This window comes from Zonotrichia leucophrys, chromosome 4 (genome assembly GCF_028769735.1).
Source record: "Zonotrichia leucophrys gambelii isolate GWCS_2022_RI chromosome 4, RI_Zleu_2.0, whole genome shotgun sequence".
In the NCBI taxonomy this organism is placed as follows: domain Eukaryota; kingdom Metazoa; phylum Chordata; class Aves; order Passeriformes; family Passerellidae; genus Zonotrichia; species Zonotrichia leucophrys.
The window spans coordinates 41,396,888-41,423,176 of NC_088173.1; the positions used below are offsets into that span (position 1 = coordinate 41,396,888).

At 43.0% G+C, this 26,289-nt stretch overlaps 2 protein-coding genes and 1 long non-coding RNA gene across 4 annotated transcripts in view; 2 read left to right on the forward strand and 1 right to left on the reverse strand.

The window, feature by feature from the left end:
- Positions 1-608: 608 nt before the first annotated feature.
- LOC135447442 (uncharacterized) lies at positions 609-2,144 on the forward strand. The gene is made up of 3 exons (XR_010440123.1): positions 609-859; positions 1,575-1,684; positions 1,764-2,144. It is a non-coding gene; the product is annotated as an uncharacterized LOC135447442 (long non-coding RNA).
- Positions 2,145-6,550: 4,406 nt separating this feature from the next.
- On the forward strand, positions 6,551-25,315 carry ABCG2 (ATP binding cassette subfamily G member 2 (JR blood group)). 2 transcript variants are annotated; one of them, XM_064711293.1, is made up of 16 exons: positions 6,551-6,784; positions 12,457-12,669; positions 13,985-14,044; positions 14,530-14,644; positions 15,383-15,535; positions 15,970-16,127; positions 16,502-16,653; positions 17,118-17,222; positions 18,216-18,466; positions 20,108-20,190; positions 21,032-21,121; positions 21,729-21,853; positions 22,770-22,924; positions 23,638-23,727; positions 24,430-24,527; positions 25,006-25,315. In XM_064711293.1, exons 2-16 carry the CDS (start codon positions 12,464-12,466, stop codon positions 25,154-25,156), a joined length of 1,992 nt encoding a protein of 663 aa, XP_064567363.1. In that variant the 5' UTR covers positions 6,551-6,784; positions 12,457-12,463; the 3' UTR covers positions 25,157-25,315. The 2 variants fall into 2 exon arrangements, with proteins under 2 accessions (XP_064567363.1, XP_064567364.1); XM_064711294.1 differs by having other exon boundaries at positions 18,219-18,466.
- Positions 23,801-26,289, reverse strand: part of PKD2 (polycystin 2, transient receptor potential cation channel) — a 30,421-nt gene continuing 27,932 nt past the window's right edge. The window contains exon 16 of the mRNA XM_064711290.1: positions 23,801-23,821. The gene's annotated coding sequence lies outside the window, so the exon portion shown is untranslated. The remainder of the gene's footprint in view (positions 23,822-26,289) is intronic.

The window sequence follows — 26,289 nt, forward strand, 5'->3', positions numbered from 1 at the left end:
CTCCTGTGCACACAGTCAGGGCAAAGTGCGCCCTGCTTCACTGAGGGGTTTGTGCAAATGCCCTTCCTGGAGTGCCCTTCTGGGAGGGATGTGACTGTTCTGGATAGGGAGGGGGACAGGCATCTCCTGAGGGTCTCTGGGGTGTGCCACCAGGAGCTCTGACTGACTGGTGTCTCTCTTTTTTTAGCTACGGAGGGGACTCCACTGCCTTTTGCTGCCCCCTCACCTGCAACCACAGCCTGTGGCCCCTCGGAGCCGGGCTGCCCAGAGGAGCCTGGCTCACCCTCATCTCACTTCTGCTGCCAGGAATGGGACTGACAGGGACTCTTCACCTGTGAGGAGTGTGTGACTTGTATTTAATCTGCAAGAGAAGGGGCCAGGCTCCTTGCTGGGTAGAGCTGTAGGGGGATACAGGGTGGGTAAATGAAGGTGGTATGGAATATAATCTTTTTCCCCAATGAGTTGCAGCTGAACCAATTACTAAAGATCGGGAGCAGGCCTGATGTTAAGAGGCCACACCTGTAGCCAATAAGAACAGTGTTATAAAAGAGTGGATTGGTGGGATCTGGAGTCAGATAGCTGCTGCAAGGACCAGGAACAGTCAGTGCTTAGAGGAGCTACCTGTGAGAAACATCAAGGGGTTATGAAACTCTGGTGATATGGAATGCTTGCACTATAATGATACTAGAACTGTTGATATATAAGATAACATAGAGCTCCTTGCAGAGGACAGCCCATGTGGCACCTGGGTGACAAACAGCCTGGCTCCAGTTGATAGACACCCCAGCTGATGTGTCTAGGGATGCTCCTGTTTCTCACAGCTCTGACTGATAAATGCTCCAGCTGCTTAAAGCTCAAGGTATTTGATGCTCTAAGTGATTTCAACTCCTGCATCCTCCAGCTCCAGATCACAGTTCTGGCTGCTCTGCTGTTGAGGCACAAGATGCTCTTGCCAGCAGAGCTTCTCCCCAGGTGTTAGGGACGCCTGGCTTTCTCTTGAGTTTTAACTCATTCCAGATCCTGGATGTGGTATGCTAATTACAGGCAACGGGTGTTCCACCTTGGGTTATTTGAAACCCTGAGCTATTTTGGCTGCAGCACACACCACAGGAGAGGTTCTCCCACTGCTTCCAGAGGCAGAAATTAAGTTGGGGGATGTTTGCAAAGAGTCTGAAGGGCTCCCAGAAGTGGGAGACAGGCTGTCTCACAAAGCACACTGATAAGGTTGGAAAGGCCTCCAAGTCTGAGTCCTGCTATCAACCTAACACTGCATGTTCACCACTAAACCACAGTCCCAAGTGCCACATCTACATATTTTTTTAACACTTCCAGGGCTGGTCATTCCACCACTTGGGCAGCTTGTTCCAATGCCTGACCATTCTTTCCATGAAGATATTTCTCCTAATATCCAATCTAAAGCTCCCCTGGCACAACTCGAGGACATTTCCTTTAGTTTCCTTTCATCCTGTCACTGGTTTACCTGGGAGAAGAGATTGATCCCCATCTCTCTACAAACTCCTTCCAGGTAGTTGTAGAGAGCAATAAGGTCTCTCCTGAGCCTCCTTTTTTTCCAGGCTAAACATCCCCAGCTCTGCACTGATCCCACAGGGACACGAGATGATGTAGTGGGGTATGACCCTGAGCATCAGATCAGATACTCTCCTCTCTTCAAGGCTAATGCAGTGTGAGTATTGATGTAGTGGATGGTGGTAAAAGCACAGCTAATGCAAGCCTCTCCTGATACAGCCTTCCTACATTTCCAGGGTGGTTCTCTATGTTTCCAAGAAGATCTTTTGCTGTTCCTTCATTATTGGTGCAGAGCAGTGGTGGTGCTGCCTGCATGAACTACAGGGAAATAAACCAGACCACCAAGTTTCACATCCGACACTGTTACTAATGGACCAAATCGATACTATTTCTTTTCTTCCCCAAGGCCTGTCCCCAAAGCAGGTTTGTGTTTCAGGATCCCGCGCAGCGTGAGCTGGGAGAGCAGTGTCAGTCACCAGAGGGCACCAGGGAAGAAGGATGCTGAGAGTTCCTCTTGTTTCTCTGCTCCACAGTTAGCACATGAAGGAGGGACAGTTCTTCAGCACTGCCCTCTGCTGCTGCTGTTTGTCCACAGGCAATTTCACCATGACAAAGCATTTCTTTTCCAGCCAAAGATCACAACAATTTAGCAGTGAGAAAAAAAAATCTCAGCCACTGCTACGTATTAGAACAGCCATGAATGGGTGTAAAAACTCTGAGGGTATCTATAAAGTTGTCCTTGCCCTTTGTTCAGGACATTTCACAGAGGGTGCAGTGCTTGACATTGGGGTGCTTTAACTCCCTCCCTGGGACTTGCTGTCTCAAAGAAATCAGAGAGCTGGGGAGGAAAACATGACTGCAGACATGGAAACATGCTAGAAGAATCTGGTGTTAGCAGCTTAAGAGACTGTTGTGTTCACTGAGAGGAAACAGAGGTCTTAGATATCTCCCAGATGTGTTAATTCTCAATTAAGCCAGGTTTTGGCCTGCAAAGCAAGGTAGAGTCAAAACACCTGTAAGACAAAGCAAGGTTGTGAAGGATTATAGCTCTAAGCCTAAATTCAGGAGGTGTGAACACATCAGTGAAATGCAGCACACTCTGAGCAACAGGGAACCTGCTAGGAAATCTCCCACTCAAGTGAAATATGTGATGTTAACATCACTGTGATTTAACTGGTACTTTTCTGGGGCACAGTTTAAGACATTGTTATGGGAATGCTAAACAACCTGCATAAGACATGCATGAAACATCTAAGGCAAAAAAGCATAGTTTATTTTTGACTGTAATATTTACAGATTTTTAAAAGTGACCATGGATTGGAGGATGTAGTTGCCACTTCTCCAGCTACACTGGTCAAACCAAGAGTTTATCAAATTTCTCCTCCTCCAGAAAGGAATGCAAAGCAATCATTATTTACATGAAATGTGCATGAGAAATTTCATTACAAAAATGTAAACATCAGAAGGCTTAGAAGAACTTAGAAGAACAGGGTGACACCTGAGAGGTTTGACACCAAGCTGGAAATACGGCACAGTATCATGCCAGCCTGATCTGCAGCTCAGGAGAATTCCTGGTAAGCATCATGTTGATCAACATTTGACTCAATGTCTACATCCATTCCTTGAGGTTTGTCACCTTTAATCTTTCAATAGCAATTACTCATACAAGGTGTGTTTTCTTCTCCTTGTAATAAAATTTTATGATGTTTTTAAACATTGCCTTGCAGTGTTGAGGTGAAAGCTCTATTCATTCCAAACAAAGAAGGGGCACAGCTCAAGACACACCTTGGCTGGTGTTGCTGCTGTGCAGATTTACCCTTTTATTTTGGTTAATGGACAGCTGGTGGTGACCTTCAGCCAGATTTAATATTTAAACAGAACATGCAAGCTGCTTGGAGGGACTGTCTGATAAGGTGATACTTCACTTACGTTGTGTTTAACATCTCAGGGTTTATGTGTTGTGGACTAACTAAACCTCTCACGCACATTATGGATGTGCCTCACACGTGGCCAAGCACAAAACAGAAGTGTGAAAGGTTGAACTCTGTATTGAATCAGTTGCTAACCTTAAGTAATCCTGTGATATACCACAGGTTTGCCCAAAGATAGATGAGGGAAAATTTATGATAACTTTTTGTGCATTGTCTGACAAATAAGCACGTGGGGCAGGCATGACCTTGGAAACAGTAAGATAGAAAAAAATTTATTAGGGTAGGATTAATTACTGAGTTTTGCACTCCTGAGGGCACAGGTTTCAAGCCCTGCAGCAATATGTGAACCTTGATCCCTGTGGGAGCCCCGCAGCAGCAAAGCCGATGAGGCGCCAAAGCTGATGAGGCTCTGTCTCTCCCTAATGAAATATGTAATCTTATCTCTGAGGAATCACGTTCCTACAACGCATTTCTTTTATTGCTTATTTGAATGTGAATGGCTCTGTGCTATCTTTATACAGGACCACTAAAAATCCTAGCAGCTACCAGAGCTGATAACACAGTCCCTTCAGACTGTCTATACATGTGTCCTATACATGTGTCTAAGAGAAAAAACTTCCCTGTGAAGTTAAATTGCTCCTGGCCAGCTGCTGAAACTGCAGAAAGGCAGAACTCCTTTCACTCGATGTCTCAGACTCTAATGCATGCATCAGTTGGGGCTTTCCTTCTCTGGAGTCTGCTCCACTCCTGAAGACAGGAACAACTGTGAATTGACACATTCAGAAACAATCTCAAGGATACCTGTGCCCACAATTAAAAAAAGAAACCAAGTCATATTGGCTCTTAGAAGTCGAGCAAATACCTGTGCAAACAAAATAACCACAGTTTTTCATCTCCTTTTTTTGTTGTGTTGGTTGGTTGGTTGGTTTAAGCTGGAGCACCAGTCATCCTGAGAGCAACAGTGGCCTTCTCTGCATCCTGTGCAAGTGCTCTGGTTTTTCCTAGCTCATGGAAGAATATCCTGAGTTGGAGGGGACCCAAGAAGGATCATAAAGTCCAACTCTTGGCCCATCATAGGACAGTCACAAGAACCACACCATGTACCTAAGGGTATTGCCCAAAATCTTGAACCCTGTCAGGCTTGGAGCTGTGACCACTTCCCTGGGGAGCCTTTCCAGCGCTCAACCACCCTCTGGGCAAAGAAACTTTTTTCTAATATCCAGCCTAAACCTCTCCTGACACAACTTCAGGCCATTCCCCGGGCTTCTGTCATTGTCACCACAGAGAAGAGGTCAGTGTCTGCCCCTCCTCTTCCTCTCACAACGAAGCTGTAACTGCAATGGGGTCTCTCCTCAGCTTCCTCTTCTCCGGGCCGAACAGACCAAGTGACCCTCAGCCACTCCTGGTATGGCTGGTCCTCAAAGCCCTTCACCATCTTTGTTGCCCCCCTTTGGATGCTCTCTATAGTTCATACTTTCTTATATATTGGCACCCCAAACTGCCCCCAGCACTCAAGGTGAGGCCACCCCAGTGCAGAGCAGAGCAGGACAATCCCCTCCCTTGCCCAGCTGGCCATGCTGTGCCTGATGCCCCCCAGGACAGGGTTGGCCCTCCTGGCTGCCAGGGCACTGCTGACTCACATTCAACTTTCCATGGACCAGCACCCCCAGGGCCCTTTGCACAGGGCTGCTCTCCAGCCTCTCATTCCCCAGCCTGTCCATACATCCAGGGTTGCCCTGTCCCAACAATAGCAAAATACAGCACTTGTCTTTAAAGTTCATGTGGTTGGTGATTTCCCAGTCCTTCAACTTGTCAGGGTCTCTCTGCAGGGCTTTCTAGGGAGTCAACAGCTCATCCCAGTGTAGCAACTTATACCTTTGAGTCCTGCATCCAAGCTGCCTGGGGAAAGGCCAGATCTGATAATACAAATTGTCTGCTGAGGTTTCCAGCCCAGGCTGCAGACACACTCTCCCTGAACAAGATAGATAGCAGTATTTCTGCACCTCCTTGGAGACATGTGCACCTTCTCAAATGCCACGGGGACCATGCAATGTTTTCACTAGCTGGTGGCATGCTTCTAAGTCTTATATAAATACAGTAGAGAGTTAATTATTATAAAGTCATTGATAAAAGAAAGACCAAAGTCTCAGAAGCATGGTTCATGAACAATTATATACTTACCCATCCTAGGTTACAGCTACATAAAAAGATCTTGCCCTGTGGTGTTTTGTCCAGGAGAGCTCTTATGGGCACCCTTGATATTTAATAATTAGTGATGAGTCTTGCTAGGAAAAAGAGATTATTTTAAAAAATCATTATTTTAAATGGAAACCATCCATAACATGTACTCTTCTGTGTCATCTCCCAAGGAGAAAGATTGTGACTCCATGGGGTCATGCATTTGTCAAAGGTCTGGCAGAGCCCTCATATGCTATAGTGCCAACAGAACTGAAGGAGCTCCTTCAGTATCCCCCAGAGTTTGTCCAAAATCATCTTTGGGGTTACTGGAAGCTACATCTGTCCTGGAAAGCAAAACTGCATCAGGGAGCATGTGGGAGAAGAGGTATACTTGTCAGTGATCCTGCTCCAAGTTAGCACAGCTTCTGGAAATCTGTGGCTGATGCTGCCCAGTAACCTCGGCTGGGGACCAGTGCTCTTGCTTTGTATAGCAAGGGCTGTCTTACCTTTGGTTCTTTACACAGCATCAATGTCATACCCACATACTGTCCTGTATGGGCTCAGAAAAGCCTTTGCATTTTTGCAGGTATTTGGAACTGAAGGAAAATGTATCTGTCTCCAGGATACTGGGCAAGAAGATATCACAGCCAGCTGAGCGTTGTCTGACATGCCGTGCTGGGATTCATCCCACCCTGCCGGCTTTGCCAGCCCTGTTCTTGGCTGCAAGCCTTGGGCCGGTGGGGATGCTCTCCTTCCCTGACAGTGTCCCGGCTGTGGGCACGGGTGGGTTGTGGCAGCTGCCGAGTGGCAGCTGAAAGGAGAAAAGGTGGAAGCGGGGCGCGCCCCGGCCCTGCCCTCCCTACAAAGGGAGAGGGTGGAGACTCGCGGGGTGATGGAGCACAGGGTACCCAGCTGCCGGCCCGTCCTGCAGCAGATGTGAGATGTGGCACTGCCCAGCCCTGCGAGCTGAGTGAGCCTCGGAGCTGTTCCTCGGAGGAGCTGTGCCGCGGAGCCGCGCCGCGGAGCTGCGCCTCGGAGCTGTGCCTCGGAGCTGTGCCTCGCTCCTCCCTTCCCCGGATCCTGCATTCCTCGCAGCGCCTCTGCCGCCTCCTCAGCAGCCCCGCGGCGCCGACCCGGACCTGCTGCTGGTGAGTGGAACAGGTGCAGCAGCTCAGCCCTTTTACTCAGGCAGGTTTAGCTCCATGTAGTGGCTTGTTCCCTCGTCCATGAATTGCTTGCACTGCCATTGCTGTAGGATAATATTCAGTAGCTGTTCTTCTCCAGCACCCAAGGAAACCTCAGCAAAACGCTCACCTGCCTTCTCCCGGCTTTTCAAGGGATTTTACTGGGAAGGCAAAAAATCAATGAAAACATGCTTTATGAAAGGTGGGGGTGTGGAAGCTTCAAGGCAGAAATTAAAACCAGTAAAAAAGTGAAAAATGAGACAATTTTGCTGGAGCTGCCATTCTCAGTGCTCCCTCATGCTCGTTAACATTTGTGCTCTTTTCGTTGAAGGTAGATTACAAATCCGCGGTAAATAGGCTGGCAATTAATTTACAGATTGCCTCAATCGCATTATCCTCATTTACTCAAACGGTTTTAATTTCCTGCACATGTTTCTGAGAAAGAGGAATGTGTGGTCCTGTTCCCTTTGCATCCCCACAGCCATTCTCTGGTCAGTCACATCCCTGGAAATGGCTAAAGAAGGAGGGAAGAAAGGGTTCTGTGAATTTATATATATTGAAAGGTTACAGCTTCTCTGAATTTATATATATATATATCTCAAAAGTCCAAAATGCACATACAGTACTGATTCAGCTTGCAGGCTACAAGACTTAACTTTGTAACCACTAAAAATAAGAGAAATAATAGCACACTTAACTGCGGTTTCTCTGGCATGTTCAAGTATCCAGAAAAAAGAAAAAGACTGTTTTTTAAAAGGGTTTAGAGCATCTTCCTTTAGAAAATTATGCTGAACGCCACTTCTGTCTCTAAAACTCTTTCTCCTTAAGTAACTTCAATACTTATTCTCTATAAAGATAAAATCTATTGAGTATGTACCTGGATTTTTAAAAACGCATGTCTGAATTTTTGCTATTAATAATTTTACTACCCCTCTAATAGTATGTTCTTTATTGTGTTTTTTTTTTTTTTTCTATTTGAACTGCAAATCCCCCTGGTGCCAAAAGCTTTGCAGGAATACTGATAGGAATAAATGTTCCTTAGTTTTTTATATAGGCAATGTATCTTGAAGGACACAAGTACATTTACTGAAATTGTTTGAAAGACTCTACTTTGCTGTGGAGTCAATCATGTTTGAATCAACTTAACTTTGTAGCACATTTTGTTGTTGTTTGATGGTTTTGTTTAGTTCCCTTTTGTGTGTGTAGGAAAAAATGAAACTTTGTACTTTACAAGTCTCAGAAGAATACTCAGGAAAATGACGGTACTGAGACATTAATTTTACCTGTATTGAAACAGTGGGCAAAGAGGTTTCCTGGTTGTTTTAAAGAAAGTAGTTTCATTTTGCCACTAATCAAAGGTTAAATCTCTAGGTCCAGTAATTTGTGTCCTGGCAAAATTTTTTGAGACTACATCTCTGAAGAAAATTATTTTCTATTTGACCTGAGCTGAAATTATGCTGAAATCAGTGGCAATAGAAATATTTCAAAACTATTTGGCAAAACAAAATTTGCAAAATTTCCAGAGAGTTTATAACTTTTTAATTCTGCTGATGCAAAGTGTACTATACTCACAGCTGATACTATGAGAATATGTAACACTTTATTGAGATTAACAAATACTTCTGAATACAGCAGGAAGTATATGTTGTTATAGCATCTCTTGCTCATATCTGATCTAAAGTAAATATTTGTAAGCCAATGGCAATGAAATCTGAGAAACTTAATTTAAAATTTGCATAGAAATTGATTTGATTAACATTCATATTGGTTGTTTCTTTGTCCTGTAAGTGTTCTGACTTAAAATGTTTCATGGCTGTATGCCAGATTAAATTTAAATAATTATTTTTTAACTTATAGAATCTGCAATATTTTAAAGATTCAGTTTCTGAGGCGTGGTTGCAAACAGCTGACAATTACATTAGCTGTGAAGGAGCAGGACCCTCTGTTCCTCTGGTGAAGTTTATTGCTAGATCAGAAATGGGAAGGCTGTTTTGTGAAATACCATACCGATTTGCAACTTTTTACACCGCAGCAAAAAAGAGGCATCCAAAAAAGCAAAGCAAATCCAATGCCTGATTTTAGCAAGAGTGCCTATTTTCTGCTGTTTGCACTTCATCTTCTCTGAGCACACTGTTAGCTGAGATCCAAATGGCCGCTCCCAGAGGCTTCCACGGATTCCCCAGGTAGAGCCACAGCTGACCCAGTCTCGTGCTGATGCCAGACCTGCTCTGAGGGACAAGCAGGAGTTTGAGACTTCCAGAAGGCCCTTCCCACCAGAGGTGTGACAGCAGTCACAGGGGTCTTGAGGTGAAGAGAGGCGAGAATGTTGACCTCATGTTCAGAAGGCTTGATTTATTATTTTATGATATATATAATACATTGTAACTATACTAAAAAGAAATAGAAGGAAAGGTTCTCAGAAGCTAGCTAAGCTAAGAATAGAAAAGAATGAATAACAAAGATCTGTGTCCCAGCAGAGAGGGAGAGCAGCTCTGCTGTGAGTGGTCAGTAAATCCAAACATCTACGGGAGACCAATCACAGATCCACCTGTTGTATTCCACAGCAGCAGATAACCATTGTTTACACTTTGTTGCTGAAACTTCTCAGCTTCAGCAGGAAAAATCCTAACAAAAGGATTTTAATGAAAAGATGTCTGTGACACAGAGGGAAGAAGAATGTCCTGAGCCCTGTCATCCTGCGAGATCAAGGAGCTGCTGTGGTGGAGATCTTGCGGTGGTGATGTCCCTTTCAGAAGAGAGCAGGCAACACAGATTTTATACAGCAGAAATAACCACACCAGCTCTAAGTGAATGAGCATTCTGCTTTTTGTTTTCTGCAATAAACTTTAGTAGCTCTGAAAGTGTGAAATGCTATTTTCAGTATTAATGTAGCATTTGAAATAGATGGAGTTTTTTACTTTGATAAATGGCATGTCCCCAACAATACACTTTTTTGTCCTGAAGGGAGGAGCAGAACACAGGTAAATCCATGTACCAGGTGTTCTACCTGCTGCACCCCACCCTGTCCCTGTGAGTGGCACAAGCACCCTGCAGCCAGGAAGGGCAGTGACAACCTAAACCTGAGATCCAGTGAGACCTGAATCCAACCTCTGCTCACAGCTCCCTGTAGTTAATGTTTTCCCAAGGGACAATAGCAAAGAATGTTGTTTTTCTCTGGAAATTTGAGTTATCAAGCCTTCCTGAACTGGAAGTTTCCTGCTGACAGCTGTATTAAATAGCCATTTAGAGACTGTTTGCTATAGGTATATGTAATTCTTCCCATACCTGATTTAATTATATAGTTTCTACACACATTTTTGCAAGGAAGTGTACAATCTCATCCTATCTTGATTGATGGACTAAATTTGACTACAACAGACTGTCTGTTCTTAGGAACAACACTGTAAAAGCAGCATGATCCTTCACTTGAGAAAACAGTTTCTGATTCTCTGCTTATTGTCTACCTGTCTAGTTCAATCTGGAAAAATTAATTTCTTCAATTGCTAAAAAAATTGTTTGATTCCTGAAGAGCATTTCAGAAATTTCAGTGCAAGTGCTGAGCTAGGTTTTTATGCTGGTCTTTGGGAAAAAAGACCAAACACCAACAAAATCAAACTAAACAAAGAAAAATGTAACCCTTCTGTTGATTATGTCTGAGGTCAAACTGTACCTCATTTTTTTTCTCATTTGGTCATAATGTTGCATCTGTAATACTGAAATATTAAGGTGAGCAAAAAATGGGATCAAGCAAAATACTAATCCAAATACTTTATATATGTAATGATATATCCAAGTCATAGTCACACTGTCTCCTGACTTCTGCACTCTGTGCTGCTTGGCTGTCCAACAGCTCAAGGGATTTTCCAATGCCTACATGTGGTGTTGTCCCTGTGGTTGTGTTTTTGGCACCTAGTTCAGCAAATATCTGCTCAGCATTTGGGGAGACTTTAAGTGACAAGTTCCCTCTGCAGGTCTGAATGCACATTTCTAATTTACCAAAACATCCTTTCAAAAGGCAGTGATTGATGTCCAGACAGATTAACTTAGAAACTGCAGGAAAAATAGCCATATAAAATTACCTGTCCTCCTCCAGGCAGGTAAATCTTCTCTGGTACCAGTGAGAGTGTATGCAGTTTTTCAGTGAAAGGCTTCTATATTTTAAATGTTGCACATTTGATTGATGTTCAACTTATTCAAAATGCATTTTAGCTAAAATTAAAGCTAGATCCATTGTAATTATATTTCAAACAGGGTTTCTTTGCACTGGGCCAAGATTACTGGCTACTAAAGCATTATGACCTTATATTTTTGTCAGCACAGAAGACTGCAGCTTTTCAGAAGAGGCAGTCTTGGGCTAAATTTGAGATAGTACCACTGGGAGACAGATGAACCAGCCTCAATGTGGAGATAGGCCGGTTGCTGAATGTTGAGCTTCCAGAGGTTTCACTGTGCTGATAGCCACCAAGGAGAGCTCAGCTGTGTGTCAAGCACCCTGAGCAAACTGACAAGATAAGGGCTTGCATTTGGGCTTTTATATGACCATATGAGCCTGTTAGATTAAATGGCTTTTTTTTTTTCCCCTGTGCTCTTTTTACTGACAGCTCTCAAATTCATTCAGCATGTCTGAAATTGTGTCATAATTTGCCTCCTTTCTTGCTGTAAGCAGTGTAACTATGCTGAGGTAGAGGACTGGTCACCCCAGAGCTCCCCGCTGATCACCCTCCCTCTTGATTCCCAGGAACTATTGCATTGTTAACTTTTCCCATAGTGATATTTAAAGTAACTAGACTCTGATGAGTCAATATGTTATACAGAGAGGCCAGACTCTTCCTCTCCCCAAGATGACCCTTAAGGAGGAGCAAAGGGGACAAAGGTCTGTGTGCACAGGGACAGCCAGGGATGCTCCACTGTGCAAGTGGATGGCTCACAGGCAGAAGCCTGGCCAATGAGAGAGGTGAGATAACTTTAATTATTCCACAACTACCTTCTCACATGGAAAGCAAACCCAAGGGAGAGAATTACTTGGCAGCAGTGTCAGTTTCCATGTTGCTATATCCTTCACAAAATAATTTAGATTAATAGAACAGTTGCTACCTGTGGCCAGGTGCTGCTGCTGAGGGGTAGTTGGAGGGGGAGGATTCTGTGGGAAAGGATTCTGGGGTGGTACTGGGGCAGACACAGCCACTTCCAGCTGCTGAGGGCATGAGGGATGGTGATAAAGCTTCTCTGGAAACATGTAAGAAAGGGCAAAAGATGTTGTTCAGCAACTGTGAGAGATGAGTGAGAAAATGAGGGAGAAACAGACCCTAGAGAAGGAAGTCTAGGTGCCAGAGCAGATATTCACCTCAGAGGGAAGCTGGGTGGGCAGCTGTGGTCTCCCAAGGTCAGTCCACCCTGCAGACCATCAGGGTGGAGGGAAACTCTCGTATCTCCCTACCTCTGACAGACCCTCATCAGCTTTGTGTCATCTCCAGGTCTGAGCCCACCGGACTAAACCTTCCTATCCAAAAGAGATACTTCTAGATGGGCCTCTTGCAGCCCCACATGGGCCCCATGCCAAACACTGAGCCCAAAACACACACACCTTTCTTCTTCATACTGAATCAAATCTTCTCTTTCTTGTGTTTCATGGCCAGAGGAAAGATGGCAGAAGACCAGCCACACCTGTGTATTCAGATGTCAGAATCCAGTACAAATGGCATTCCCAGTAAAACACAGCCCTTGCCAGATTTGGCTGGCAAGGCAGGAAGTGTGCTTACCTTCCACAACATCTGCTACCATGTGAAGACAAAGACTGGGTTCCCGTGTTTCCGAAAAACCACCAAAAAACAAGTTTTGAAAGATGTCAAGTACGTATTTAAACATCCCATTAGAGTACCTGTAAGTTTTATTTATGTCTGGAGAGTTGACTTCACTCATGTCACTGAGCCATACAGCACAACATGCAGACCAAGGTTTAGAAAAATTATTTATATGTGTGGTTGCTTTGTGTTTGCTGTCAGCTGTGCTAAAGCCCAGGTGCTCACTCCCTGGGCTGAGCTTGTACATCAGAGAGCAGACTTCCTTTGGCCCTGGGCATACAGTCCTCCTGGCTCCTACAGCACTGGGCACACCAGCCAGCTCTGCTTGCTCTCCACTGCCTGGCAATCCTCCCACTGTGCCAGGGTGTTTAACTGAGATACCAGCAGCCTGTCCTTAGTGGTTTGTCCTTCCCTTAGGTGGCCTTGGGAAAAGTTAATTTTTTGGGGGGTTAAACTTAAAACATTTAACACATTAATAATATTAGTGAGGGTTAGGTTAACTTTGAAGTAATGTAAAGGTTTCTGGAGTTTTGGCTTTTTTTTTTTTTTTTTTGAGTTGTTTTGCCTTTTTTTCCCCAGCAGTGAGCGCTACTGCAGTAAAGCAGTCTGTCACTATGGTCTTTGTTCAATAATCAGTGAATAAACTTGCCCATTCACAGCTCAGTAGTTAAACTCAGTGCAAGGCATTGGCATACAATATGCCATTCCAAGTCACCCATGACTTTCAGCTCCCTAACTCCAGTTTCTATCATAAATACTTACCCTTTTTTGTAGCTCTATCCTACTCTTTGCCCAGGGAATTTCCACAAAACATGAGCTCTTAAAGGCTTTATTGCTTTCCTCAAAAGCCATATGTTGTGGTACCTCAGTTGACTAACATGGGTCATTTGTGACATTTGCCATCTGGCTTTTGAGTTTCATGGGGCTTTAATGTCAGATAAAGAAAAACTATCTACTACATTTTAAGCACAGACAAATCCCTAGTTTATTCTGACTACAGGGACTATTATTCTCTCTGTTGAGAGAATAATACCTTTAGAACTGAGTATGGTTAAAGCAAGTGTGTGCTTCTCTTGTAGAGACCCATGTGGTAAAAATACATGTACAGATTTTGCTACATTTTAGTCATGTTTCTGTTCTGTCTTATTATATGATTATTAGTTTTTCTTGAATTAAGAATAAAAAGTTAAGGTGAAGTCTGATCTTAAATATTGCTTGTGATTAGGCAGCTTCATTAATTCCAAAATTAATGGCATGCAGAAAGTAGTTGTACGGATAAATTACACTGGTCTACCAGTTGAAAAAGACAAAGAAATAACCTCACCCTAACTATTAGGTAAAACTTATCCATTTTTTCTTACAGTGGCATCATGAAACCGGGATTGAATGCAATTTTGGGACCCACTGGCAGTGGTAAATCTTCGTAAGTGATCCCTTCACCCTCCACAGAAATTGCACCAAGGAGAAAGTGAAATTGTACACATTTAGCAGTAGTGGCCTTCTCTTTCAGAGAAAGATTGAGTTTTTATTTAGGGCTGTATAAGTCTCACTGTTTTCTGAGAAATACTTGAATTCCAAAGGACAGATTATATGAGAAAGGTGAAATTCAGCTTTAGTCCACAGTTTACTGATACTCACTCCTTATTCACCATTCTGCTAATGTGTAACCAGCTTGAGGATAAACTCAAATTATTGAAAAAATGGACATGGACCTGCATGGATCTCATTTCCTTAGGAAACCAGGACAAAAGAAACTCAGTCCTTGAAAGTTGCTGGGGGTTTTCTAGATTGCAGAAATTTAATTTGATCTGCTTTTATGTAGCTGTTCTTTCCATGAGTTGGGTTTGAAGTTCAGAGAGCTTTGCCTCCTGTACATTCATCTGACAAAGTAACCAACTTTTCCTTTAGGCTACTGGACATTTTGGCTGCAAGGAAGGATCCCCATGGACTCTCTGGTGACATTTTGATCAATGGAGCTCCTCAGCCCGCCAACTTTAAATGTACCTCTGGCTATGTAGTACAGGTAAGTAACTTTTATCTGTGGATTCCATTGTAAGAAGTTGCTGCTTTGTTGCAAATACCTTGCCTTCATCCAAGAATCAATGAAAACTCCTTAAAATTATGTCAACATGTTACAGAAAGGTGGTCTCTCAAACCACATGTAAATCTCAACTTCCCACAACTGGCAGATTCCCTTTGCAAGAGACAGGCAAATGATATCTTAAAACCTCCCCTCCATCCTCCTTTGACCAAACAAGTTTGGATGCTGAACACCACCACCCTAACCCACATGGACCCAACCTCTCTTTACCTTCCCTCTTTTCTCCCTCTTCTCACCTGCGGTGGGCTGAGGCTACACGGGCACACACACTGTGGGAATGACCTGAGCTGTAGCTGCTCCCTAAGTCCCTTCAGCCCCTGAGTCTCTCCCTCAACACCTCCAAAACACTGAATAAGGTAAGAATACATAAGGGACTGTTTTCAATGCTTGTCTGTTTATATATTTTTATATCATGCATGATGGACACTGTTTCCTATGTGGCGTTGCTTTATGAATTAAGGCAAATATAATTACGTGCATGAAATACAAAGTCTTCCATGACACGGGCATTGAAGATGCACCTTACTGCATGTTCTGGCTGCTGCTACTGTCCCTCTGCATGCAGGGACAGCATAAAACATAGGTAGATACAGTTCTCAGAGGAATAAATAGAAACTGCTGAGCAACCACCAAGTATCTACCCCTATTTTTTAAATGAAGGATGATGTGGTCATGGGAACCCTGACTGTAAGAGAAAATCTGAAGTTCTCAGCGGCACTCCGCTTGCCAAAGTCAGTAAAGGAACAGGAGAAAAATGAACGAGTGAATCAGATCATCAAGGAACTGGGTTTGAGCAACGTTGCAGATTCCAAGGTAAGGCCTGTAAACATGTTACTTCAAATGTAGTAAGTGGTTTATTAATTAACCAAATGAGTCATCATGGCAGATTTAAAAGAAAAAAAGTCAATTTCAACAGGATGTTTCAGCAATTAAATAATTAGTGACATTTCTGTATGGAGACTTGTACAGACTGTGCTGATGCTGCCATATGGTACTACATTGCAGGTAAAAAGAAGGCAAAGGCAAAGGTGAAAGGGAAAGTTAGTGGTTGGAGAAAAAGACAAGACCTCAAGTAATGCTAACATTAAGAACAAGGCTGTGTGTAAGATAACATTTACATCTGCTTCTGAGTGTAGAGCCAGAATTTCTCACAACTCTCCCCAGAGACTGCCATGTGGGTACAATACTGTTTGTTGAAGGATTTCTCCTTGGGCCAAACAAGACAAGTTTCTTGGTTTTTTTATTAGGTTGGTACCCAGTTCACTCGTGGGGTGTCTGGAGGAGAGCGAAAAAGGACCAATATTGGGATGGAGCTCATCACGGATCCTGCCATCTTGTTCTTGGATGAGCCAACCACGGGACTTGATTCCAGCACTGCTAATGCTGTCCTACTGCTGCTGAAAAGGTGGTGGCCTTAGAAACAGCTTCCTGTTCTCAGCACTCCGCTCTGCTAGACTTCAGTTGTATTTGACTTGAATTACAGTTCAAATGAGCAAACAGGGAATTCAGACATGTAATTATTTACCAGTGAGCCAAGGATGTGAACAGAGTAGGAAAAAAACTGAACGAATTCTCTCTCTCCAAAGTGAGAATTCTTTTCTCATACAGACACTGTAAATACGACCTAAATATATTTTTTCTTTTTTTTTCTTTCTTCTTCCTTCTCTGGCATACCAAGTTAATCAGACTTCATCAAGACTTAACTGAACTTTCAAACGCTCTTTTCTAAACACTGAATCAACTTGCAAAGCTGACATCTCTGTCATTCTTCACATTCAGGATGTCAAAACAAGGAAGGACAATCATCTTCTCCATCCACCAGCCTCGGTACTCCATATTCCGACTGTTTGACAGCTTGACACTGCTGGCTGCAGGGAGAGTGCTGTACCATGGGCCAGCCCAGCACGCCATCGAGTACTTTCAGTCCATTGGTGAGCACTACTTCCAGCAGGGCCATCCTTTGGTTTGCACCAGCTTGAGCGCAATGCCCATAGCTCTGTGCCAGAATTGGACACGGTGTGTCCAAGAAGGTCCACTATTTTAACAGGCTGAGCACTTCTCTGGGTGTTTCTCCTCTTGGCCCACATGTGCATTTGGGTGAGCTCTTCCTGGTACATCTTAATTAGAGGAAGCCTGGGCTAGGGCTGGGAAGAGCACGGGGCTAGCTGTCACCTTGCTTTTGCTGATGGTGCTGCTTGGCAGTGCTGCTCATCCCTCTAGAAAGTGTGGACTTCCCAAAGGCTGCCATGCTTTGGGGCAGGCTGCTCCATGGCAGGACGTGTGGCTGTGCTCTTGACAGACAAGCATGGTCCTTGGCCAGTCACACAAACCCACGTAGGGCTCAAAACGCTGTCACCACAGTGTCAGTGTCACCACAGTGTCAATGTCACCACAGGCTACCAGTGCGAGCCCTACAACAACCCTGCCGATTTTTTCCTGGACGTCATCAATGGAGACTCCACCGCTGTGGCAATGAGCAAGGCTGATGACAGTAACACAGGTATGAAACCCATAGCTGAGTCAAGTTATCCTCACATGTGTGGGAATGGGGATTAAAAAACTGTTTTGGTAACTCTCAGCACACAGAAATAACTTCTTTCATCTTCAAGGCAAACCAGCTGAAATCCTGCAGAAGCGGAGATGATAAACCAGGATAATTGTTCCTGTTAAGGACGTAATTTGATGCAGTTATGACTTGACTATTTTACCTAATGTAACAACTTTTCTGTTAGGAAATTACTGTTTTCCTTCCTCTGAGCAGGGTGGGAAGAGGTAGACATAGGGTACCACTGCTCATCTGATGTTTCTCTGCAGTTGTGCTAAGGCAGAAATTATCCCCAAACTAATGAATCAGCTCTCACCTAATTTTTGGAGCATGCTTTCTTATACTTCTCTGCTGCCACTCAGTAATAACTTACTCTCTTTTCACAGGAGTGAAAAGGCAAATGAAGTAATGAATATGCTGAGTGCTCAAGCACATTTTCACTATACCTTTACCAAAGGAGCAGCCACCATTTTACAAAAGTGCTCTGATCAGGGTCTAGCAAATATTACAGCTGGCAGATATGACACATTACATCTGTCATTGCAAAAGTTCACACTATACCACAGTTAAGAAAAAAAGGAGGTCCAGCTGAAATTTATATATGACCAAAGTGGATACATGCAGGATTACCTGGATCTAAAAGTCTGGAAAGTCCAGGATTATGTCTTTATCTGTGAAACAGATCACTTACAGAAGCCTCTGGGGACAAAGGGGATGTAAAATCACTTTTTGATTAAAAGCCATGTTGCAACTCCATGGGCAGACAAGGGTTTGCCTTGCCAGAGAGCTGAGAGGCTGCTGCTGCTTGTGGGACAGGTTGCACAGGCAAACACAGATTTTTTTATCTTATTTATACCAACTCTTTTGAACTGTCCTATGGGACTGAGTGCAGTGAATCACTGGAACTATGTGTACATCTTAATTCTTCTGGTTTTTTAATCTTTCCAGCAGAGAGAACTGAAGAATGCTCTGAATATGATAAGACCTTGGCGGAGCAATTAGCAGAAAAATACTCCAACTCTGCCTACTACCGAGAAACAAAAGCACATTTAGAGAGCATTTCTTCAGGAAACAAAAAGAAAACCAAACCACTTTTCCGGCAAATCACATATGCCAATTCCTTCCTCCACCAGCTGAAATGGGTGTCCAGGCGCACATTTAAAAACCTGATAGGAAACCCTCAGGCTTCCATAGCTCAGGTAAGGCTATTTGTATCTATGGTTTTGTGATATACGTTGAATTTATTTGGCTCCTGGAGTATTAGATAAGTCACGGGGATGGTTTTGCCTCTTGATATCTTGACTGCAGTAAGCATCTGAAGGAAGAGTGCTCAAGGTCTAGGAGTCTGGGGATAAAAGGTGTTCTGAATGCTCCCAAATGTGGGACTGTTCAGTAATTAATTTTGGACTACTGAAAGGCTTTGGGAGGTAAGACCTGTCCCAGCAGGGTATTCTGCTGCTCCCAGCCAGGAGCACATTATGTCCCAAGAAGTTTCACACGTTTGCTCGAGAGCATTCTTCAGATTTGACTCTAATTGCCCAGGCTTGGCACTGTGGGGTTTGGCCTCAAATCCTCTCCCCCGCCCGGAAAAGTTAACAGACTGTATTTGTGTACTTCACTAAACTTCAGCACAAAACTAAGTGCTGGCAGTTGGCTCAAGTGCAAAAATTTTTTTGCAACCTTGTAATGTGTGTGCTGTTTGGTTATTTGACTGTTCACATTGGTGATGATGTCTTCTGGACAAGGTGTCATTAAGTCCACAATGGGGTTCAGCACCCACCATGAAAGATAATCACTGGCTCTGTCAGTGCTGCTTTTTCTGAAGGATCGGAACCAAAAATGTTGACTCCTTCAGAGTTGCACATTGATTTCAAAATGAAGTCCAGCTGTTGTCTGCAGAGTGACTAATCCTCAGGAATCCCCTAATTCATGGGCCAAACTCTGCAGCCACAGCACCACAAAAACTCCCACTGCAATTCTCAGCAATTCAGGAGGGGCCAGTAGCCAGGGGTATAAATTAACTTCATCATGTTTTATATAATGAGGGAATTTTGTAATGAGGGCTGGTGTGGAGGTAAAACAAGTCCAGAGTCCCTGACGTCAGATGGCTTTGAGTGTGTGTGTGTGTGCCTGTAGGTTGATATTATGGGGATCCTCAATTGCTTTGTAAAAGCTTGACCTTGTGACAAGAATTAGACTCTCAAGAACCTCCTTCATAGCCCAAGGTTAATGATCCTGACTTGTTTCTCACAATCTTTCTTATCTCCCCACCCTTATCAGGGGTGGATTTGTCCAGCATTCTCTGAGGGGTCCATGCCTCATTAAGCCTTTTTTTCATTAATCTGCTCCAAATTGGTCTTGAAATGATCCCTGCTTTCCTCTGCGACTGGCTTGGGAGCTGAATTATCCCTGACATTTGCTCCTTTCGGCAGGATCTTAGCAAGAGAAGGTACCAAGGATCAAATACTTTATGGTGTTAAGACTCTTGCATTGCTCAGGCTTAAAAGTGACAGAACTGCCTGATACCATCGTTTTCCTGAGATTTTTTTTGTCATTTGCACTTAGCATTTAAAAACTGTGATGCAACCACTTCAGTCTTTTAAGTAAGTCCTGTTATCTCTGCTATTTAAATAGTTACAGACTGCAAATATCGGCATATCTGTAGCCCTGTTGTAGCATCTCATTACAAACAATCCCATGGGTAAGATGTATGATAGAGCCCAGTAACCACACACTGTGGAGCATGAGAATAAACTGTCATCCTCATCCTGGCACTCAGGAAAACCTTTGAAGCAATGAGAATGATACTTCCCCTCCTCTTTTCTCCTTTTCCCATTTAGCTTGGTATTACAGCTCTTCTGGGACTGGTTGTAGGTGCCATCTTCTTTGGGCTTGAGGAGAACTCTGCTGGACTACAGAACAGGTCAGTCAGTCTAGGCAATGGATGTTTGAAAATTTGATAAAGCTCCCTTCAAAGGAGCTTAATACCTCTTGAAAGCAAATGCTTCCCTTCACATCAGTAAGGCCAAGCCTGTGTGAATTGGAAGTGAGGATGTGATTTTGTTCCTTTAGCAAGGTCCCTGCAGAACTGAGGGTGTTAAAATATACAGACTTGTGGATACATAAACCTAGGTAGCTAAAGTTGTAACCTTGCAACTGTTTCTACTCACACACTTGAATTTACCAGCAGTAAGAGATTTTCAAATTATGCTGCTCTATGTATAATTTTGACAGCTGTATGACCTGGCCTGACCTGACACATGAGTTTGCCACTATGAAACCTCTGGGTTCTTAATCCCATAAGACTTCATAGCATTTGTTTAAAAACAACCCAGTTTTAAATTGAGTAGGAAGTGCCTTAAATTTTTGTGGAAAAGGTTAAAAGTACTTCTCACACTCGTTATTTGGTTCTTCTCTGTTTGCAGCAGACAAATGCTTCACCATCTGAGAATGTGAAGGAAATTACATCAAGGAAAAACCAAACCACAGCCCCTCAAAAGAAACCTCAGTTGGTTTTCTATATTTTGGCTGCATCAGAGAATGTGCTATCATTGCATGCCAAAAACAAATAATGACTGTACCACATCTATGTCAGGCTTATTACAGATTCAGACTCATAGCCAAGAGTTTTCCATGGATTTTGGGATGGAAGGTCAAACATTACTAAACTTCATGAACTGCAAGTGGATTTATGTACTCTGTTGTGGAAACACTACATTTACATCCCATGTTAAATAACAGCTCACTGTTTTGCTATTTTGCAGAGTGGGTGCAATGTTCTTTCTGACCACCAACCAGTGTTTCAGCAGTGTCTCAGCTCTTGAACTCTTTGTTGTAGAAAAGAAGATATTTATGTAAGTAAAACATACAAAAAAGATACCAGACTCTGCTGTTAGACTATGAGTTTTTCTGACATGCTGTAAATGTCATTTAAGTACAGTTAGTGCAGAATTTTCCAATTATTCTAATGATAGTGCTCATTGCAAATATACTCTCTTAGTCTATCAGTGAGTTGTCTGCAAACCCCTCAAAAGGTACCTATGATTACAACTGGCTCAGAGTGTAATATTATTGACACAGTTGGTAAAAACCCCTTGAATACTCAATGTTGGCATTGATTAATAATGCGTGACTTGCTAGTGAGGGCAATAAATGTCATCTAACTGGATTCTTTAAAGCTATGCTGTATAAAATATGAAAATTATTCAAACTTTACACTCTGTCTCGAAGACATGAGACATAAATTTACTAAAAATTATGTGCACAAATACCCATGTTCACTTGCATATGAAAATGTCACCAATTCTATACTGTATAGGCTTAACTGGACAGCTACATTATAGCCCAAGTATAAAAGATTTTCTTCTAGTTTGAGCTAGAATACATTTGTCAAGGGGTGAAAATCAAACTGGTTTTTAATGGTTAAATTTGTAGTGCGCTGTACCTATCTCTGTGTTCCAGGCATGAATATATCAGTGGGTACTACAGAACATCTGCATACTTCATAGCAAAGCTAATGGCTGATTTAATACCCATAAGGACCATGCCCAGCATCATCTTCACCTGCATAGTTTACTTCATGCTAGGCAAGTATGGTCTTCTACAGTCTCACTCCAACCCCCCCAATAAATCATGGCATGTGCATCTTACAGATGTGTATGCATACACAGATGTTTATATGAGCTAAATCCCTACACTGGCGTGGCATTGGCTACTGAGCTTACTGTTAGCACACCATGTTGTTTTCTACAGAAAAGACACAAAGATTAAAACATTCATCAGAGAATCTGTGACATGTCTCATCTTCACTGTCCTTAGAAGGAAGCCATAACGTTTACAACATGGTTTTGATTTATTCCTTTTCATCTATGGCCTTCTTGGCTTCTGATGACTCTTACAAGATACTTTTCTGATCCTTGCAAGAATATCTAAAAGAAAAGGTTTTATTTTAAGATCTTAATACTGTGTGAATTAATACCAATTTGTTGGCTTTGGTCTGAGTTTTTACCCTATGGAATAGGAAACAAGGCCACATCGGCAAGAGGATCTCAAACTGTAAAACTGGAGAGAAACAGACCTTGCTACTGAATCCATAACCGCCTCAAAGCTGCTAGGTTTTTTGGGAGAGCTCTCTGCTGGAAACTAGTGAAATAATGTACAGCTGCCTCTCATGGAAGTGCACTGGAAGTTTCTCCTTTGATGGACAACTTGCAGCCACGATGGATGTGTGAAGTACAGTACTTCCACACATTCTACTACCTTCAGTGTTACTGCAGTTTTGGGCATACTACTTATTCATCCTATCTTCTTCCACTGTCAAGATAGACAGATAAGGGCTGTCACAGGCACCACAGCAGTCTTGGGTCACAGTGACACAGCCTGTGCTGGCAGACAAGATGTAATTTGAAAGCAGGACACACTAGGAAAATCACGATAGTGTTCAGGTTATGGCAGAGCTTTCAGCAGGATCATTCTGAAGCCCTTCTTGTTCTGATCTTCAAGGTTTGAAACCAACAGCAGAAGCCTTCTTCATAATGATGTTCACTCTTATGATGGTGTCCTACACAGCCACTTCCATGGCACTTGCCATTGCAGCAGGACAGAGCGTGGTCACTATAGCAAACCTACTCTCGACTGTTGCATTTGTTTTTATGATTGTGAGTAGCACTTTTCAGTTCTCTGGTCTGGATTATGAAATCCCAGAAATGCTGAAATCCAGAAATCCTACTAGCATGGAGTTCAGCTGAATTCTGCAAAAAGTCTGTTGGGGTTAACATATCCTGATTTGTTCTGGTTTGAGTATCCTGATGCTGTGGGGTGGAATATTTGTCCTTTGGAAAAACAAGAAGTTAGGGGCTGGAGGGCTGGTTATGAGGAGGAGAGCGGTTCCTCTGACTTCTTCTCTGGGCTCTAGCAGACAGAAAACTGCCTGGAAAGTAGGAAAGCCCCTTAGACATTTCATCCTCTCTCCCTTAACTTTGTGAAAGGCAAATGTGTCTGGCTGAGAGCATGACGTGCAGCCCCTGTTTTCTGAGACCACTAGCCCAGCTGTCCTCCCCAGCTGCAGGCCCCACCTTGGGCATGTTAAACTGGGCAACACACAGCCACAGTCAGGAGATTGGCACTTATGATGAGGCAGAGCTGAACCTACAGCCAAAATCCACATTGCCTCAGACTCAGGGCACACAGGCAAAACCCAGAGCAGTTCCACACTGAGGAGCAGCAGAGAGTTCACGTGAACCTATGTGGGACCCCTAGACAGGAAGCATGTGGGAAGAGCTAGAGAAGGACCCATGATAAAAGCATGTAATTTGTAATCTGTTTTTTTTTCTTTTTGTTACGGCTTTTTTTGGGTAAACACTGCCTCTAGATTTTCTCTGGGTTGCTGGTCAATCTCACAAGCGTCATGGCCTGGCTCTCTTGGCTCAAATACTTTAGCATCCCTCGCTATGGAATGACAGTAAGTGCTCTGATTTCCTGCGTACAAACCTGGAAATGGTTTGCTAGAAAGGAATGTCTTGAATCGTGGCAATGAAATCTTCACTCTTGGTGGCCTAACAAGGAAAAGGAAAGCTAATTAGGTACAACAAACTTGGAGTATTGTGCAGTGTCTTGAAACAAGAAGGGCTTCTCATCAACTAGCACCAATTGCTGTTGAGAAGAGCTCATTTCAGTAGTTTGGAAATACCTCATATGAGAGACACAACTACTACATTCACTGGACTTCAGCTAGCAGAAATGTTTCAAAGTAAAGAACAATGTCATCCCCACCCAAAGAAGTAAAAATCTCCTATTTGTCTTTTCCATCAATCAAACAAAAACTTGCTAAAGCTTTTCTCCTAATTTGCAAAACTTTAAGTCAGAGTGATGTTTTGCAGAGAAATTTGGGCTTTACTGTGCCTGTGCAGAAATAGCCTGGCCTGGGAGAAGTGGTAAAGCCTGTTGTGGTGCATGCTTTACTAGGTGTGTACAGGCTATATACATCCCTCTCTTAAAAGAAAAAAAAACTCTGCTACTTTGCTAAAAAATGAGGATTTGGCCAATATAATAGTGATACCAGCACATTTTTAGGATGACTCTAATTGCATTATTTCTCATCTTGTTAATGTATCACTTCTTTACCTACTAATTTCTGTTGTCATTGTTTCTTTTATTTTAAAAGGCTTTACAGATCAATGAATTGCCTGGTCTGAACTTCTGTGGCAGCAGTAACAGCACAGTGTTAAACAGTGGCGGTAGCTATCGAGAGACAGGCCGCATGTAAGTATTGTGGTACACTGAAATGAATCCCACCATCAGCAGCCTTAGAAGTCCTAGAACATCAGTGTGAGTATCAGAGATACTCACTGATGATCAGAGAATCTGTCAGCTTTTTCATGGAAAAGGAACCTTTGATTGGATTTTTGCATTCCACTGCATGGAACATTCTGCTTGTTGGCATATTTAGTATTTATGACACTAGAAATACCTCATATTATGCTTCTTACCTTTCTTCAAACTGTATTTAGTGAGAGCTATGCACACACACACAATTGTACACCCTCACAAAATCCATTTCAGCTTCCTATGTGAAACTGGAGCTACAAGAAAAGCGAATTTACGATGGAAAATTAACCACTGACACGTAGCTGGTGCTTGCCCATTGCAACCACATTACAATTTCTACAGATCTTCCTAGATCATGCTGAGTGGGTTATCAAGGGACTAAGCTTATCAATGTGTGTGCATTTATCTGCAGGCCATGTACTGGAGAGGAGTATCTGGAGAGTCAAGGCATCGATATGAGCACCTGGGGGCTGTGGCAGAACCACCTGGCTCTGGCCTGCATGACACTCATCTTCCTCACCATCGCCTACCTCAAACTGCACTTCATGAAGAAGTTCTCTTAAAACCAGAGGGAAAGGCGCAATTCCCACTGTTCAGCAGTTTGCTGAATGGATTGTGCAACTGACTTGATTATTTTTAAGGAGACATTTCTTTGTACTTTTATTATTACCCAAGTCAACAACATGAATGCCATCCTTGTGTATTAAATACTTGCTGTTAATTTACTCTGTCAAAATGTCTAGCATGGCTCACTCCTCTGTGCCACAAAGGAAAAGTGTACAGCTGTTCATTTCTTCAAGAGACTGAATCAGTCTTTCTGCATGTTCTAGCTATGGTCTTGTCAAACACTATATTTAATATTTAGTGGCTTAACCTGAAATAAATAGTTCCATACTTTAATTAGCACCTACCTTCACCAGGAAGAAATTAAGTCTAAAATGATGCTTCTCAGGACACCAACACAATCTCAGCTGCTTATGTGGTCACAGGATATGTGAGACAGGGACAAAATTCCTTTAATCCCAGTGCCTTTTTCTATTTGGGAATCATTACTGCTCTAGAATGTACTTATTGATGCCATCAAGCCTTTCTTGCCTCAGTCAAGCGGTAGAAGCACTGTGTTTTTAAATAAAGGTGCTGTTCTTACAGGGCCAGTTCCCATGATCCTTTCCTGAAATTTGTATGTCCTCTGCAAAACTGCAAGTCATCTTCACTGTCTCATTAGTGCTGCTATCAAGAGCAGTTCTTAGTAATTTTTATGGGGACCAATTTCAAGAGCATGACTAAACAGGATGGCAGCACCTTTGTAAAAGTCCATAGATTGGAGCAATCACTTCCTGGCAGGCCAGCTTTTCCCTGGCCACGTGCAGCAATGCTAGCTCATCTCTTTTTTATCTGCAGAGTTATGCATACTAAATGCATAATGATGCACAGAAGACAACTTTACAGCTCTTTCTTGGGTTGTTACTGTTCATCTTGTTGCTCCTGTAGTGTTTGCCCCAGCTTGTATAGGCCACAAAAAAATCTTACAGGACCTTATTTCTTTAAGAGATTTAGAAACATGGAATACCCCGAATGGGAGGGGACCACAAGGATCAGTGAGTCCAACTCCTGGTCCTGCACAGGACATCCCCAAGAGTCACACCCTGTGCCTGAGAGCACTGTCCAAACACTTCTTGGACTCTGTTGGGCTTGG

Coding starts and splice junctions, on each gene's coding strand:
- ABCG2 (XM_064711293.1), top strand. CDS start 12,464: ATGGCAGAAGACCAGCCACACCTGTGTATTCAGATGTCAGAATCCAGT. Junction 16,654..17,117: donor CGAGTACTTTCAGTCCATTG/GTGAGCACTACT, acceptor ATGTCACCACAG/GCTACCAGTGCGAGCCCTAC. Junction 20,191..21,031: donor TCTGCTGGACTACAGAACAG/GTCAGTCAGTCT, acceptor GCTATTTTGCAG/AGTGGGTGCAATGTTCTTTC.